This window comes from Nerophis ophidion, linkage group LG07, assembly GCF_033978795.1.
Source record: "Nerophis ophidion isolate RoL-2023_Sa linkage group LG07, RoL_Noph_v1.0, whole genome shotgun sequence".
In the NCBI taxonomy this organism is placed as follows: Eukaryota; Metazoa; Chordata; class Actinopteri; order Syngnathiformes; family Syngnathidae; genus Nerophis; species Nerophis ophidion.
The window spans coordinates 53,252,683-53,269,656 of NC_084617.1; the positions used below are offsets into that span (position 1 = coordinate 53,252,683).

A 16,974-nucleotide genomic window follows, 5' to 3' on the forward strand; every position below is an offset into this window, starting at 1 on the left:
CTACAAACAAAATAATTATGAATATTACAACTAATCACTATTCTGTATATTTTATTATTTTTAAATATATTTTGTTGTTCGTTCAACGCCCAACTTTTCATTTAGTGCACAATCCTACTCTTGCGCACCATTGTTTCTTGTCTGTGTGCTTGAAATAAAGTTTCAAAAAAATGTTTAAACTTTTCCAGCAATCATTTGAAAAAAAACAAGAAACAACTTGGTGTCGAAGCCAGGATGTAATGAATATAAGCGGCTGAAGAGGGCGTACTATCCCGCCTAAATACGTCCCTGTGTAACACTGAAAGTCTTCCCCAGCTAAACTGGAAACAGTAACACACAACAGGTGTTTCCGGTAAGCGGGTTGGTCATGTCTGCCAGAAAGGCTCGCTCGGTGGCGAACCCTTTGGAGTCTGCTATCACTTCACCGAGTGAGAGGATACTGAAAGAATGTCACAGTTTGTATGTTGACAGCGAAAACGGTAAACAATAACGACAAAAACTAAGTCGCTTAGTGTGAGTTTTGCCATGCAAGGCAGTGTTTCCCACAGGTCAGGCATCTATTTGTGGTGGTGTGGTCGGGCGGCGGGGGGAATGGGGGGTGGCAGCGGCGATGACCAAGAAGAACGCGGAGTTGAAATATAATTACAATACTTTATGTACATATTTATATACATATTTATATAATATTTACATATTTATATAATATGTAACTACAAGCTCCATTCACAGACAGAGTCCCATTGCTTTTATGGGCGGTCGGGCAAGTCATAAGCCGAAAAATAATAATAATAATATTTGTTTTTATTATTATTAATTAATTATTATTATTATTTTTTTGTGGCGGCCGTAATTCTTTCGTGGCGGGCCGCCACAAATAAATGAATGTGTGGGAAACCCTGGGGGAACTAACGGCGGTAGGGAGGACCAATAATAACTTTGGGCGGGTTACAAATATGCCCCGCGGGTGCTCAAATGTGCTGTGTATAATCAAAATGTCTCCTAAATGTTCGTGAAATTTTGAACTGTTATATCACTGCTGCTGTCTGTCAGTATATACGGCATTTGACATTGGACACTCACTGGTCCTCATCAGTGGCTGTCACAAGTTGTACTTAGGTGGGAATCCTACATTGTATCACACAATTGTGTTAGTCGGGATGGAAAACGTGTCACTTTTCTGCACTATGCAATGAAACATCCATCCATACATTTTCTACCGCTTATTCCCTTTCGGGGTCGCAGGGGGCGCTGGCGCCTATCTCAGCTACAATCGGGCGGAAGGCGGGGTACACCCTGGACAAGTCGCCACCTCATCGCAGGGCCAACACAGATAGACAGACAACATTCACACCATCGCAGGGCCAACACAGATAGACAGACAACATTCACACTCACATTCACATTACATTTTTAAAGGCCTACTGAAATGAGATTTTCTTATTTAAACGGGGATAGCAGGTCCATTCTATCAATCAATCAATCAATCAATGTTTATTTATATAGCCCCAAATCACAAATGTCTCAAAGGACTGCACAAATCATTACGACTACAACATCCTCGGAAGAACCCACAAAAGGGCAAGGAAAACTCACACCCAGTGGGACGCCAGTGACAATGCTGACTATGAGAAACCTTGGAGAGGACCTCAGATGTGGGCAACCCCCCCTCTAGGGGACCGAAAGCAATGGATGTCGAGCGGGTCTAACATGATACTGTGAAATTCTATGTGTCATACTTGATCATTTCGTGATATTGTCATATTTTTGCTGAAAGGATTTAGTAGAGAACATCGATGATAAAGTTTGCAACTTTTGTTCACTAACAGAAAAGCCCTGCCTTTACCGGAAGTCACAGACGATGACGTCACCCGTTGAGGGCTCCTCACATCCTCACATTGTTTTTAATGGGAGCCTCCAACAAAAAGAGCTATTCGGACCAAGAAAACGACAATTTCCCTATTAATTTGAGCGAGGACGAAAGATTCGGGTTTGAGGATATTGATAGCGACGGACTAGAAAAAATAAAAATAAAGTTAAAAACGCGATTGCATTGGGACGGATGTTTTTAGACACATTTACTAGGATAATTCTGGGAAATCCCTTATCTTTCTATTGTGTTGCTAGTGTTTTAGTGAGTTTAATAGTACCTGATAGTCAGAAGGGTGTGTCCACGGGTGTCTTGAGGCCAGTGTCTGATGGAAGTCGACGGCAGCTGTATGGACGTCACAAGCTCAGCTGATCTCCGTTAAGAGGCGACTTTTTACAACAATTTTCTCACCGAAAACTGCTGGTTGACAAGTGGTCGGGATCCATGTTCGCTTGACCGCTCTGATCCATAGTATAGCTTCACCTACGTGAATTTTAAACAAGGAATCACCGTATGTTTATGTGGCTAAAGGCTAAAGCTTCCCAACTCCATCTTTCTACTTTGACTTCTCCATTATTAATTGAACAAATTGCAAAAGATTCAGCAACACAGATGTCCAAAATACTGTGTAATTATGCGGTTAAAGCAGACGACTTTTAGCTGTGTGTGTGCGCAGCGCTAATATTTCCTAACAGTCCGTGACGTCTTGCGTACACGTCATCGTTCCGCGACGTTTTCAACAAGAAACTCCCGGGAAATTTAAAATTGCAATTTAGTAAACTAACAAGGCCGTATTGGCATGTGTTGCAATGTTAATATTTCATCATTGATATATAAATTATCAGACTGCGTGGTCGGTAGTAGTGGGTTTCAGTAGGCCTTTAAGTACCAATTATTGTCTCTCACACACAAACACACACACACACACACACACACACACACACACACACACACACACACACACACACACACACTAGGTGTGGTGAAATTATCCTCTGTATTTGACCGATCACCCTTGATCACCCCTTGAGAGGTGAGGGGAGCAGTGAGCAGCAACGGTGGCCGTGCCCAGTAATCATTTTGGTGATTTAACCCTCAATTCAAATCCTTGATGCTGAGTGTCAAGCAGGGATGTAATGGGTTCCATTTTTATAGTCTTTGGTATGACTCGGCTGGGGTTTGAACTCACGACATACCGATCTCAGAGAGAACATGTGTTCTTCCCTCCAGCAACTACCCTTCGACTACATTGAGGACTTTTTTGTCATTTTTTTGTTTTGGCTGTCATTCTGGTTCTGTTACTCCAGGGGTGTCAAATGTACGACGTCGGCCCGAGGGCCGGAATAGGCCCGCGAACAGGTTTTATCCCGCCCGCGGGATGAGTTTGCCAAGTGTAAAAATTAATCTGAAATTGTTGAATGAAAAAACAGCTGTTCTCAATGTGTCCACTGGATGTCGCAATAGCAATTCTTTGTATCTTAGTAGATGATGCTACATACGTCCATAGCAATTATTTGTATCTTTGTAGATGATGCTACATATGTACAAAACAAATCCCATGATGTTAGTACATCAGTCGAGGAAAATCATCAAACTACATAAACTACGTACTGTAAATTGATTTTGATGTCATTTTTTTTTTTATATCTTGATAGATTGAAAATTAACACCAATGAGTTGACTGATGAACATTATCACAAAATTTATTCAGAAAATATAAATAACGACAAATAAAGATAGAATACTATTAACCGCAAAATGTAGGTGTAAAAAACCCCAACAACATTATGATTTGTACATTTTAGAATGTGATTTTTCTATCTTTAAACAAATAGAAAAGAATGTATTTTATTATCACTGTACACAGGTACAATAAGATTAAAAGCAACTCCAGTGTACAGTATCAGTGCGACAGCCAGGAAATATGAAAAACATAGGAAGAAAAGAAAGAAAAATAGGAGGTAAGGTGCACAGTCCATTCCTTAGAAGAAATGGTCAGAATGTGTTGTTTACAGGAGTAAATATTATACTACAAACCCTGTCTCCGTATGAGTTGGGAAATTGTGTTAGATGCAAATATAAACGGAATACAATGATTTGCAAATCCTTTTCAACCCATATTCAATTGAATGCACTACAAAGACAAGATATTAGATGTTCAAACTCATCAACTTTTTTTTTTTTGCAAATAATAATTAACTTAGAATTTCATGGCTGCAACACGTGCCAAAGTAGTTGGGAAAGGGCATGTTCACCACTGTGTTACATCACATTTTCTTTTAACAACACTCAATAAACGTTTGGGAACTGAGGAAACTAATTGTTGAAGCTTTGAAAGTGGAATTCTTTACCATTCTTGCTTCATGTATACTTTCAGTCGTTCATCAGTCCGGGGTCTTGTTGTTGTATTTTACGCTTCATAATGCGGCACAAATTTTCGATGGGAGACATGTCTGAACTGCAGGCGGGCCAGGAAAGTACCCGCACTCTTTTACTACGAAGCCACGCTGTTGTAACACGTGGCTTGGCATTGTTTTGCTGAAATAAGCAGGGGTGTCCATGATAACGTTGCTTGGATGACAACATATGTTGCTCCAAAACCTGTGTGGACCATTCAGCATAATGGTGCCTTCACAGATGTGTAAGTTACCCCTGCCTTGGGCACTAACGCACCCCCATACCATCACAGATGCTGGTTTTTGAACTTTGCGCCTATAACAATCCGGATGATTGTTTTCCTCTTTGTTCCGGAGGACACCACGTCCACAGTTTCCAAATGTAATTTGAAATGTGGACTCGTCAGACCACAGAACACTTTTCCACTTTGCATCAGTCCATATTGGATGAGCTTAGGCCCAGCGAATCCAGCGGCGTTCCAGGGTGTTCTTGATAAATGGCTTTCGCTTTGCATAGTTTTAACTTGCACTTACAGATGTAGCGACGGGCTGTAGTTACTGACAGTGGTTTTATGAAGTGTTCCTGAGCCCATGTTGTGATATCCTTTACACACTGATGTCGGTTTTTGATGCAGTACTGCCTGAGGGATCAAAGGTCCATAATATCATCGCTTACGTGCAGTGATTTCTCCAGATTCTCTGAACTTTTTGATGATTTTACAGCCCGTAGATAGTTTAATCCCTAAATTCCTTGCAATAGCTCATTGAGAAATGTTCTAAAACTGTTTGACAATTTGCTTACAAATTGGTGACCCTCGCCCCATCCTTGTTTGTGAATTACTTAGTATTTCATGGAAGCTACTTTTATACCCAATCATGTCACCCACCTGTTCCCAATTAGCCTGCACACCTGTAGGATGTCCAAATAAGTGTTTTATGAGCATTCCTCAACTTTATCAGTATTTATTGCCACCTTTCCCAACTTCTTTGTCACGTGTTGCTAGTATGAAATGATAAAGTTAATGATTATTTGCAAAAAAAAAAAAATGTTTATCAGTTTTGACATCAAATATGTTGTCTTTGTAGCATATTCAACTGAATATGGGTTGAAAATAGTTTGCAAATCATTGTATTCCGTATAATTACATCTAACACAATTTCCCAACTCATATGGAAACGGGGTTTGTATATACATATACAGAAGCATTCAGATTGTGGGTGGAAAGTAAAAATTGCACACAGTGAGGTGCTAAACTATAAAATCAATCCTTATGAGAGTTCACCAGGGTTATGGCTTAAGGGAAACCCACTATCTGAATGCTTCTGTAAATATGTATATAGCATAGTATTTATTCCTGTAAACAACACATTTTGAACATTCGTTCTCAGGATTGGACTGTGCACCTTAACTCCTTTTGCACAATTTTTCTTTCTTGTCTTGCTGAAGTTGTCGTACCGTGATTTTACGAGTTTGGCCCACTTGGGAATAATTTTTTCTCCATGTGGCCCGCTATCTAAAATGAGTTTGACACCCTTGTGTTACTCCTTATGGAATAATTTTTACATAATTAGTTTTTTTCCGCGATGAAAAGTCAATTTGATAATGTCTTTGTAGGTCTTGGTTTCCAAAGTGGGGATTGTGTACAATTGCCACAGGGGGCACGTGAATTTCAACACTAATAATTGTGAACAGTGGGGCAGATCACACACAGCGTGGTGATGCACACTGCAGTGCAGACAGGAAGAAAAGAGCTATACACAAAGCTGTTCATTGTTGTGTACTATATAAACAAAATAATATGTTTGATTCTTATGCTGTGCATTAAGAGTGCTCAATATTGATGGTGTCATGTGCTAAATGATAGCTGGTTCTTTCACTGTACGTGCTGCTGTGACTAATAATTAATTTAAGTTTCTGACCTGTTAGCCCATAGGTGTCAAACTCAAGGCCCGGGGGCCAGATCTGGCCCGTGACATCATTTTATCCGTCCTGCAAACACCTGGAAATTATGTGTCGACAAAGTACTTAATATTTTTTCCCTAAATGTAATTGATTTTTTTCATTTTGATAGAAAAAAGATATGTACTGCTTGAAATAGCTTGCCTTTTAAACTTTAATAGTATCCATTGTTGCAACAAATATTACAGTATATTGTAATACTTTCCAAAATGTTTTTGCCTAAATAAAAATAAATACTTAAATATCTGCTTGACTTATGATTTTACAGCAAACTACCCATCAAATTAATAAAAATGACTATATTTTACGGTGTTCTTTACAGCATATTACTCTAAATTGAAAAAACTACCATTTTTTTGCATTAAAATTCTGTGGACTGAGCTGCTATATTTTTACTGTAAAATCTTGTTTTTAACGGTGCAATACTGTAAATGGAAAAACGATACATTTGTTTTCACGGTAGAAAATCTGGCAGTTAAGTGGCCAGAATAGAAAAAAAAAAACTCGTACTGTTTTTCCATTGTAAATGTAAATTTAACACAAAAGTTATGGCAAATAAGCTGCAAGCTTTGTCCGTAAAACCCCCTCTCAAAAAACAGTGGTACGGTTTTTTCATTTACCTTAAAATATTGTCAAAAAATATTAAAAAAAAAAACTACAGTAAAATGTTGTAAATGTAAAGTTTTTACTCTAAAATCAATAGTATACTTAAAACAATTTATATAATTAATAATGAAATCCAGTGGCATACATTATTCGCTGTTACAAGCGGCCCTCTGATGGCAGCCATAACTGCGATGTGGCCCTCAATAAAGTCTAAGTGATACAATAAACAAAACATTCCTTCTTGGCAAGCAGGCATCCTTGATTTAATTTTATTTGCCTTCTAAAACCACAGAATATTCAGACACCTTGCGCATAGTCGCCATAAACCTGCAGCTCAAAGAAGTGTGTCATCTATTTACCCATCTATATCTATGGCTGAAAGTGTCGCTGGCCCGCGGCCGCACTGTATGAATATTATTCTCCTGTCTGTTTTATTAATCTATAGTATTTACATGTTCCCTCTTCTTCGCTGGTTACTCTGTGCAGAAATGCGGTTCATGTTCGCTTTCTGTTGAAGTATACAAAGCATTTCTTTTTTTCTTGTTTCGCTACTTCACATTCAAAATAGCTTAGCACACCTTGGTTAGCACACCTTGGTTAGCATGTTCTCCTCTTCTCCTGCCTCCCCTGTGTGTTTGCGCTGAAAATGCATTTTAGAACCGTCTGTATTACTATACTTAACATTTGTAAAGCGATATTTGGACATTTGTCCATCAATTCAGCATTGTCCATGGTCTAATCGTGATGCATCACAAGGTTGTTACATCACTAAGGTTGTTACATTATCAGAAGCAGCAAGAAATGGATTCATGTCATCATTGAAGTTAAGGGTGAATCATTGCATATATAGTACATTGTTTAATAATGTGCCAGTTCACGAGTGTGAAAGTTTGTATATGTTAATAACATTTTCAAATGTTCTCTCACCTGTTTTATCAATCAGCTTGCTTTCAAAACCCCTAAGTTGTACATGACCTGTTTAATGTACTACATGTGTTTGATGTGTATTGTCTAGGCCTGGTAAAGATTGCCAGCAGCCAAGGAGTACGCCTTCTTCCCCCCAGAAAGAAGATTATTGTGATGATCATGGGGAACCATTCTGCCGGAAAAAGCTCCTTCATCAACTGGTACGATAATCCAGTCAAAATGTTTACATGCCCTATATTAGTCTGATTTCTCCAATACAATAATTTGTTTTCTTCTGTGTTTCATGAATAGACCTTTGGTTCTCAACATTTTTTCAGTGATGTACCCCCTAATCAAAGCAAAGCATTTTTGTTTGAAAAAAAGAGATCTAAAGAAGTAAAATACAGCACTATATCATCAGTTTCTGATTTATTAAATTGTATAACAGTGCAAAATATTGCTCATTTGTAGTGGTCTTTCTTGAGCTCTTTGGAAAAATAAAAATAACTAAAAACTTGTTGAAAAATAAACAAGTGATTCAATTATAAATAAAAATTTCTACACATAGAAGTAATCATCAACTTAAAGTGCCCTCTTTCGGCATTACAATAGCGATCCATCTGGAATCATGAACTTAATTCTAAACATTTCTTCACAAAAAAAATACATCTTTAACATCAATATTTATGGAACATCCATCCATCCATCCATCATCTTCCGCTTATCCGAGGTCGGGTCGCGGGGGCAACAGCCTAAGCAGGGAAATCCAGACTTCCCTCTCCCCAGCCACTTCGTCTAGCTCTTCCCGGGGGATCCCGAGGCGTTCCCAGGCCAGCCGGGAGACATAGTCTTCCCAACGTGTCCTGGGTCTTCCCCGTGGCCTCCTACCGGTTGGACGTGCCCTAAACACCTCCCTAGGGAGGCGTTCGGGTGGCATCCTGACCAGATGCCCGAACCACCTCATCTGGCTCCTCTCGATGTGAAGGAGCAGCGGCTTTACTTTGAGTTCCTCCCGGATGGCAGAGCTTCTCACCCTATCTCTAAGGGAGAGCCCCGCCACACGGCGGAGGAAACTCATTTCGGCCGCTTGTACCCGTGATCTTATCCTTTCGGTCATGACCCAAAGCTCATGACCATAGGTGAGGATGGGAACGTAGATCGACCGGTAAATTGAGAGCTTTGCCTTCCGGCTCAGCTCCTTCTTCACCACAACGGACCGGTACAACGTCCGCATTACTGAATACGCCGCACCGATCCGCCTGTTGATCTCACGATCCACTCTTCCCTCACTCGTGAACAAGACTCCTAGGTACTTGAACTCCTCCACTTGGGGCAGGGTCTCTTCCCCAACCCGGAGATGGCACTCCACCCTTTTCCGGGCGAGAACCATGGACTCGGACTTGGAGGTGCTGATTCTCATTCCGGTTGCTTCACACTCGGCTGCGAACCGATCCAGTGAGAGCTGAAGATCCCGGTCAGATGAAGCCATCAGGACCACATCATCTGCAAAAAGCAGAGACCTAATCCTGCGGTTACCAAACCGGAACCCCTCAACGCCTTGACTGCGCCTAGAAATTCTGTCCATAAAAGTTATGAACAGAATCGGTGACAAAGGACAGCCTTGGCGGAGTCCAACCCTCACTGGAAATGTGTTTGACTTACTGCCGGCAATGCGGACCAAGCTCTGGCACTGATCGTACAGGGAACGGACCGCCACACTAAGACAGTCCGATACCCCATACTCTCTGAGCACTCCCCACAGGACTTCCCGAGGGACACGGTCGAATGCCTTCTCCAAGTCCACAAAGCACATGTAGACTGGTTGGGCAAACTCCCATGCACCCTCAAGAACCCTGCCGAGAGTATAGAGCTGGTCCACAGTTCCACGACCAGGACGAAAACCACACTGTTCCTCCTGAATCCGAGGTTCGACTATCCGACGTATCCTCCTCTCCAGTACACCTGAATAAACCTTACCGGGAAGGCTGAGGAGTGTGATCCCACGATAGTTGGAACACACCCTCCGGTCCCCCTTCTTAAAGAGAGGAACCACCACCCCGGTCTGCCAATCCAGAGGTACCGCCCCCGATGTCCACGCGATTCTGCAAAGTCTTGTCAACCAAGACAGCCCCACAGCATCCAGAGTCTTAAGGAACTCCGGGCGGATCTCGTCCACCCCTGGGGCCTTGCCACCGAGGAGCTTTTTAACTACCTCAGCGACCTCAGCCCCAGAAATAGGAGAGTCCACCACAGATTCCCCAGGCACTGCTTCCTCATAGGAAGACGTGTTGGTGGGATTGAGGAGGTCTTCGAAATATTCCTTCCACCTGTCCACAACATCCGCAGTCGAGGTCAGCAGAACACCATCCGCACCATACACGGTGTTGATAGTGCACTGCTTCCCCTTCCTGAGGCGGCGGACGGTGGTCCAGAATCGCTTCGAAGCCGTCCGGAAGTCGTTTTCCATAGCTTCCCCGAACTCTTCCCATGTCCGAGTTTTTGCCTCCGCGACCGCTGAAGCTGCACACCGCTTGGCCTGTCGGTACCTGTCCACTGCCTCCGGAGTCCTATGAGCCAAAAGGACCCGATAGGACTCCTTCTTCAGCTTGACGGCATCCCTCACCGCTGGTGTCCACCAAGGGGTTTTAGGATTGCCGCCACGACAGGCACCAACTACCTTGCGGCCACAGCTCCGATCTGCCGCCTCGACAATAGAGGTGCGGAACATGGTCCACTCGGACTCAATGTCCAGCACCTCCCTCGTGACATGTTCAAAGTTCTTCCGGAGGTGGGAATTGAAACTTTGTCTGACAGGAGACTCTGCCAGACGTTCCCAGCAGACCCTCACAATGCGTTTGGGCCTTCCAGGTCTGTCCGGCATCCTCCCCCACCATCGCAGCCAACTCACCACCAGGTGGTGATCGGTAGAAAGCTCCGCCCCTCTCTTCACCCGAGTGTCCATAACATGAGGCCGCAAACCCGATGACACAACTACAAAGTCGATCATGGAACTGCGGCCTAGGGTGTCCTGGTGCCAAGTGCACATATGGACACCCTTATGTTTGAACATGGTGTTTGTTATGGACAAACTGACGAGCACAAAAGTCCATTTATGGAACATGTTTACAACAAATCTAGCTGTCAACACTGAATATTGCATTGTTGCATTTCTTTTCTCAGTTTATGAACTTACATTCATATTTTGTTGAAGTATCATTCAATAAATATATTTATAAAGGATTTTTGAATTGTTGCTATTTTTAGAATTTATTATTTTTAAATTTCACGTACCCCTTGGCATACCTTCAAGTACCCTCAGGGGTAGGCATACCCCCATTTGAGAACTACTGCAAAAGACTGTATAAAAATTGATGTATCTTCAAAAAATGCTACACTAGCATTTAGAATATCGTATGCATTTACTCTCGTTTTAGGTATGTTGAGGAGCATATCCAAAAAACTGGTGTTGCCATTGAAACGCAGGGCTTCACATTCATCACAAGTGGGCGTAAAAGAGAATCATTGACGGTAAGAAGAAGTGCATGCTACTTTCAAGTAGGAAGGAATGCTACCATGCAGTTTGGTGTTTGTGTGAAATTCGGATGTCCCTTGTGAAGGTTGATCTATTCATTATTGGCTTGTTTGCCAGCACATCTCCTTTGGCATGTTAGGGCCGACCAGTGGCCACATACAGACAGACATACACGCACACAAAATACAAGCAGTAACTAAAACAAAAAACACAGTGAACATTTGTCGTAACAATCTACATTTCAATTTTAAATTGTTTTTTCCCCATATTAAATAATAACATTAGCTCGAATTTGTTCCAATGTCAAACCATTGCCACCACAAGATGTTGATTAACTGACTGGTTAAAGTACATTTTTAACATTCTTCTCTGTACATGTGTAATAGTACATTAACATGTCATTGGTTTCACCCTATATTGATCTTTTCTGTAGTTTCTACATTATTTCATTGTTTCCTGCATTTTCCTTGTATTTTGTGTTGATTTCCGATCAATAGTTTTTATTTTAATAGATTCCCTTCTGTTTTTTCTTGTTCTGTTGCAACGTAAACAGAGATCACAACACCGAAAGTATAAATACCCGAAGTGGCGTGGCTACAGAATAGAGTCTTAGCATGCATGTTATAGAATTTTACCTGACATTTTCAATGATAATAATGTTAGGAAATTGTCTATTTAAAATAATAAAATTGGACAACTAAGTGTCAAAAAGAGCCTAAAGAGGTTGGTAGATGAGAATGAATCTAAAGGTCAAATATAGTGTAGAAATGCACCCAGTTGCAGGAAATGTCTTGATTTTCAAAATGTTCTTTCGGGACATGCATGGCAGCGCTTTGTGCCCATAAAAATTTTCTTTTTTTGTCATTTGTCCTCTTTTTTTCCTCAAAGGGTGCTTAAATATCATGTGGTGTACCTCAGGAATAATACTAAGACCTAAATTATTCATTCTCTATATAAATGACATTTGTAAAGTTACAAAAGATTTAAAGTTAGTATTATTCGTGGATGATACAATAGTGTTTTGTTAAGGAGAGAACACAGAAGATAATAGAAATAACAGAATAAATTAACAAATCAAAAACATGGTTTGACAAAAACAGACTATCGTTGAATCTTAGTAAAACTAAAATAATGCTATTCGGTAACAGTACAAGAGAAAGTCAAACACAAATACAAATAGACGGAATAGAAATTGAAAGAGTAAATGAAACCAAATTTCTAGGTAAAATGATTGATGATAAATTGAACTGGAAATCTCATGTAAAACATATACAACATAGAGTGGCAAGAAACACATCAATAATGAATAAAGCAAAACATTTTCTAGACCAAAAATCACTTCATATTCTCTGCTGCTCGCTAGTGTTACCATATCTGAGTTATTGTGTAGAAATATGGGGAAATAACTACAAAATTACACTTCATTCATTAACGGTGTTACAAAAAAGATCAGTTCGAATAATACATAATGTTGGATATAGAGAACATATGAACCCTTTATTTATTGAATCAAAAATACTGAAGTTCCACGACATAGTGAATTTGCAAACAACTAAAATTATACACAAAGCAAACTACAACCTGCAACCCAAGAATATACAACAATTCTTCTCAAAAAAAAGAAGAGAAATGTAATCATAGAGAAAAATGTAATTTAAAAGATTTGTATGTACGTACAAGACTTAAGACCTTCAGTATATCTGTAAGTGGAATTAAATTATCGAATGGATTAACCAAATAAATCAAACGATCGACTAATATGATCCACTTCAATAAACTCTTCAAACTTAGTGTTTACAAAGTACAAAGAAGAAGAACCATGGTAAACATTCTGAATTTATTTCATCCATCCATTCATTAATTCTCAAAATAATCTTATTCATTTCATCACATGAAATTTAACTTACGGTTCATCACCAATTATTATTTATTTATTTATTTTTATTGTGATTACAGTATATTGTGAAAAAATTGAGAACAATAAGTGAACAAAAGTTTTAGCAACTGTTATGTAAAAGAAAAGGGGTAGAATTAAACAAGCTCTGCTTCTTCTTACTCCTTTTCAAACATGTTGAAAAGAGAAACTGGAAATTGTGATGTATCATGTTGTATGTTTGCATGTTCGATATAAAATCTAACTCAAATGCTTGGCGGCTACTTCTTTGAAGGTGGCTGCTACTTCTTTTTTGTAAGTGACGATTATTTCTTCTTTTTTGGTGCGGGCTATTTCTTCTTTGTTGGTGATGGCTATTTATTATTTGTTGGTCTTGCTTTTTCTGTTTTGTTGGCTGCAGCAATTTTTTTGTGGGAGGCAGTTATTTCTTCTCATTGGTTGCAGCTATTTCTTCTTTGTAGTTGGTGGCTTTTTTTTTCTGCGTTAGTGGCGCTTTTTATTCTTTATTGGCGTCTGCTATTTTTTGTTCACAACGGCTATTTCTTTTTTGTAGGTGGCAGCTGTTTGTTTTTCGTTAGTGGCGACTCGTTCTTTGTTGGTGCCAGCCATTTCTTCTTCATTGGTGGCAGCTATTTATTCTTTGTTAGCAGAAGCTATTTCGTCTTCGTTAGTGCAACTATTTCTTGTTTGTTGGCGGTGGCTATTTCTTCCTTGTTGGTGGTGGCTTTTTCTTCTTTGTTTATTGAGGCTATTTCTTCTTCATTGGTGGTGGCTATTTGTTTAAGTCGGGCATCGAAACTAGGAATCTAAATGAAAAACATTTAACAGTTCCATGAGAAGTGGAATGTTAGTCCTGGTTCCCATCGATGTTTGATGCCCAACCATAGTTATATATAATACACCTCATTCATAATGAATTCATTTAAATTTCAGAACATGTCAAGGGCCCATAAAAATAATGAATTCATTTAAATTTCAGAACATGTCAAGGGCCCATAAAAATGGTTGCTGGCCAAGAAAGGCCCCAGGCCTCACTATGAACACCCCTGGCTTCGGGTGCTACTCTCCACACCTGTCTCTTAGGCAATCAGACCCCAGAATAATGAGTTTGGTTTATAGCACCCAGACACTGGTTCATTATCTTCCGTACGTCACTGTGCAGTTAGGTTGTGTCCCTTATGTTTTTGGATTTATCTCATTCCGAGCTGGAAGCTATATTAATCACCTGTAGGTCAAGCTGGTGCTACTTCATTTATCACTAATAAGAGGACATTTAACCAGCACTTCGCCTGCCGTCTCTGCATCCTGACGTCATGCCAGCAACAACAAGCCTTAACATGATGTTAAGAGCTGCATTTAATGACATGCTCCTCACACATTTCTCATTTGACCAGACTTTTACATCTTTGTTATAAATCCATGTATCAATCTGCCATTGCCATGGTTATCCGAGAGACACCATTGTCCAGTACTTTTCATCTTAAGTAAGACTTCTTTAAACTTACTTAGTGCTTCTCTCCGTGATGTTCTACATCATAGGAAATATTGGCCATAAAAGGAGACAGACGCCACAATGTTGCTAGTTTAAGTAGTTTGCTATCCCCGTTGAGAAATACCTAATTCACACAAACGGTCTCTTTACATGGAATAGGGATGTTCTGATTAGGGTTTTATGCTGCCGATTCCGAAACTGATCATTAATGAGGGAGATGGCCGATACTGATACCAATAACGTGCATTAACTGTACATTTTTCAATGTATTTTTTGTTGAGAAGTATTGACAGTTAAACTACCTTATTCTCTTCCTCTGTACGTAACATGTTCAGCCTTGTCCTCCAGTGTTAATGGTACTTGATAATGATACTTCTTAAGATACAAAGAAATGCAGTAACACAGGTGATTATTAATAGTTTAGAGGAGCAGCTTCCCACTGTGCGGAGATACCTAATTGCTAGCTACTTTGTCAGCCGGCAGACCAAAAATAAATACAGTGTCAGCCAGATGAGATCGGCAGTTGTGCTGGGCAATAAAATGCATTAATCGGCAACGATGATCACATACTTTTTCAGAAAAATCTCCCGATCAGCAAATCCTTAGAATAAACAGACCCAGCAGGAACCTACATTCTTTGCAGATATTCTCCTGCTCTGATATCAGAGAGAAAGACTAGTAAATCATATTGCAAGCACTCTAAAGAGAGCAGACTTGCTGCTGAGGAAACGACTACATATCAATTCTCTCCTCCTCTTCCTTTTTTTCACAGGGGAATGCAACACTTCATCTATACCCCCATTTTCGACCGCTCCTTGAGTTTAAAGGTAAGCCTTTTTCCATAAAGATAACCGCTCATTTTGGATCCCCACGTTAGCACCATGCTCTGACCTAGTCCATTGTTAAAGATAATATGTGATTACTTATTGTAACAGACACAAAAAGACAATTGATTTTACTGTGCAAAGTAAAGACTTTTATCACATTAATTTATCAGTACGTATGTCTTTTGTCACACAATGCTTCCTCGTAAATCGTGAATAAACCTCAATCATGCCTGAGTCATCCAATGACTTTCAAATGCACATCAGTACTATTTGTCCCTGACATGATTATGACGGAATCGCTCTGATTAAAATCAGTCTTCTAAGACAATTGTTATTCCTGCATCGGCAGTGGTCTTGAGGCTGGGGATGACAAGCTGCTCGTGTCTGGGTGTGTCTGCCGAGGGGAGGCAGTGGCAGGGATGCAGAGATGTCCGGGGGGTGGGGTGCGGTAGGGGGAGTCTGTGCATTGATGTATGCTTGTGCAGTGGGAATGAAGGTTCACTGGGTGCTGGCAGTACGGTGTGAGTCACAGCAGGGCGGTGTAGGCAGGAGGAGCTGCCGAGAAATGTCCGAGCCATAAGAGACAGCACAGCTCTGCTTCTGTGGCCCCGGAACCTCGCCGGATCGGCTCTGGAATACAAGGATGCTTTTTTTGTTTTTTGTTTTTTGTTTTTAATTTAAACGTGGTGCTACCGCTTGGAAATGCTCGAGAAGAGGCATTTGTTTGCCTTGCAGAAAAACTGAAGATGACTCATCAGAAATGCTGTATGGATCCTTACATAAAAGGCAGCTGATTATTCAGTTGGGGGATATCCTTTAAAGTCTTATCGCTAGTCGTCATCTCAGGAGTTTTAATAGCAGATTTTTAGGTTTTCTCTAAATGCGTCTTGTTGGGCCCGTCTATTCTATGAAGTGATCTTCCCTTCGTTATTACAGGATCATACGCAGGATCCACTTCATGGAAACATAGCACTAATTGGTGAGCTTCAGCTCTCTCAGGTGTTGCTGTGGGAATCACTTCAATAGTTTATATTAGTGTCAAACATATTTTAGGCTTCTGTACTTACCTTGACACAAATGTCTTATATGTCAAAGGAACAGCTTTGTGCAGAATATAGCAACAATTAACCGGTTTTGCTATTAAGAGTAAATATAAAAGTCAGTTATTTAATCGCAACAGCCCCACTACACAGTGTGTTTCAGTCCTCTTCACTATAAGAGGAAATTATGCTATGTTATTTTAAAGTTAAAGAACCAATGATTGTCACACAAACACTAGGTGTGGTGAAATTTGTCCTCTGCATTTGACCCATCCCCTTGATCACCCCCTGGGAGGTGAGGGGAGAAGTGGGCATCAGCGGTGCCACGCCCGGGAATCATTAATGGTGATTTAACCCCCAATTCCAACCCTTGATGCTGAGTGCCAAGCAGGGAGGCAATGGGTCCCATTTTTTTTATAGTCTTTGGTATGACTCGGCCGGAGTTTGAACTCCC

At 40.4% G+C, this 16,974-nt stretch overlaps 1 protein-coding gene across 3 annotated transcripts in view; it reads left to right on the plus strand.

Moving 5' to 3' along the window:
• The first annotated feature begins 346 nt into the window (after positions 1-346).
• Positions 347-16,974, plus strand: part of LOC133556491 (uncharacterized) — a 60,166-nt gene continuing 43,538 nt past the window's right edge. For all 3 annotated transcript variants that reach the window (XR_009807528.1, XR_009807529.1, XM_061906458.1), the window contains exons 1-4: positions 347-479; positions 7,845-7,956; positions 11,170-11,263; positions 15,426-15,480. Coding sequence is in view for 1 of the 3 variants with exons in the window: in XM_061906458.1 (XP_061762442.1) it covers positions 368-479; positions 7,845-7,956; positions 11,170-11,263; positions 15,426-15,480 (373 nt within the window). In the remaining 2 variants the exon portion in view is untranslated. The remainder of the gene's footprint in view (positions 480-7,844; positions 7,957-11,169; positions 11,264-15,425; positions 15,481-16,974) is intronic.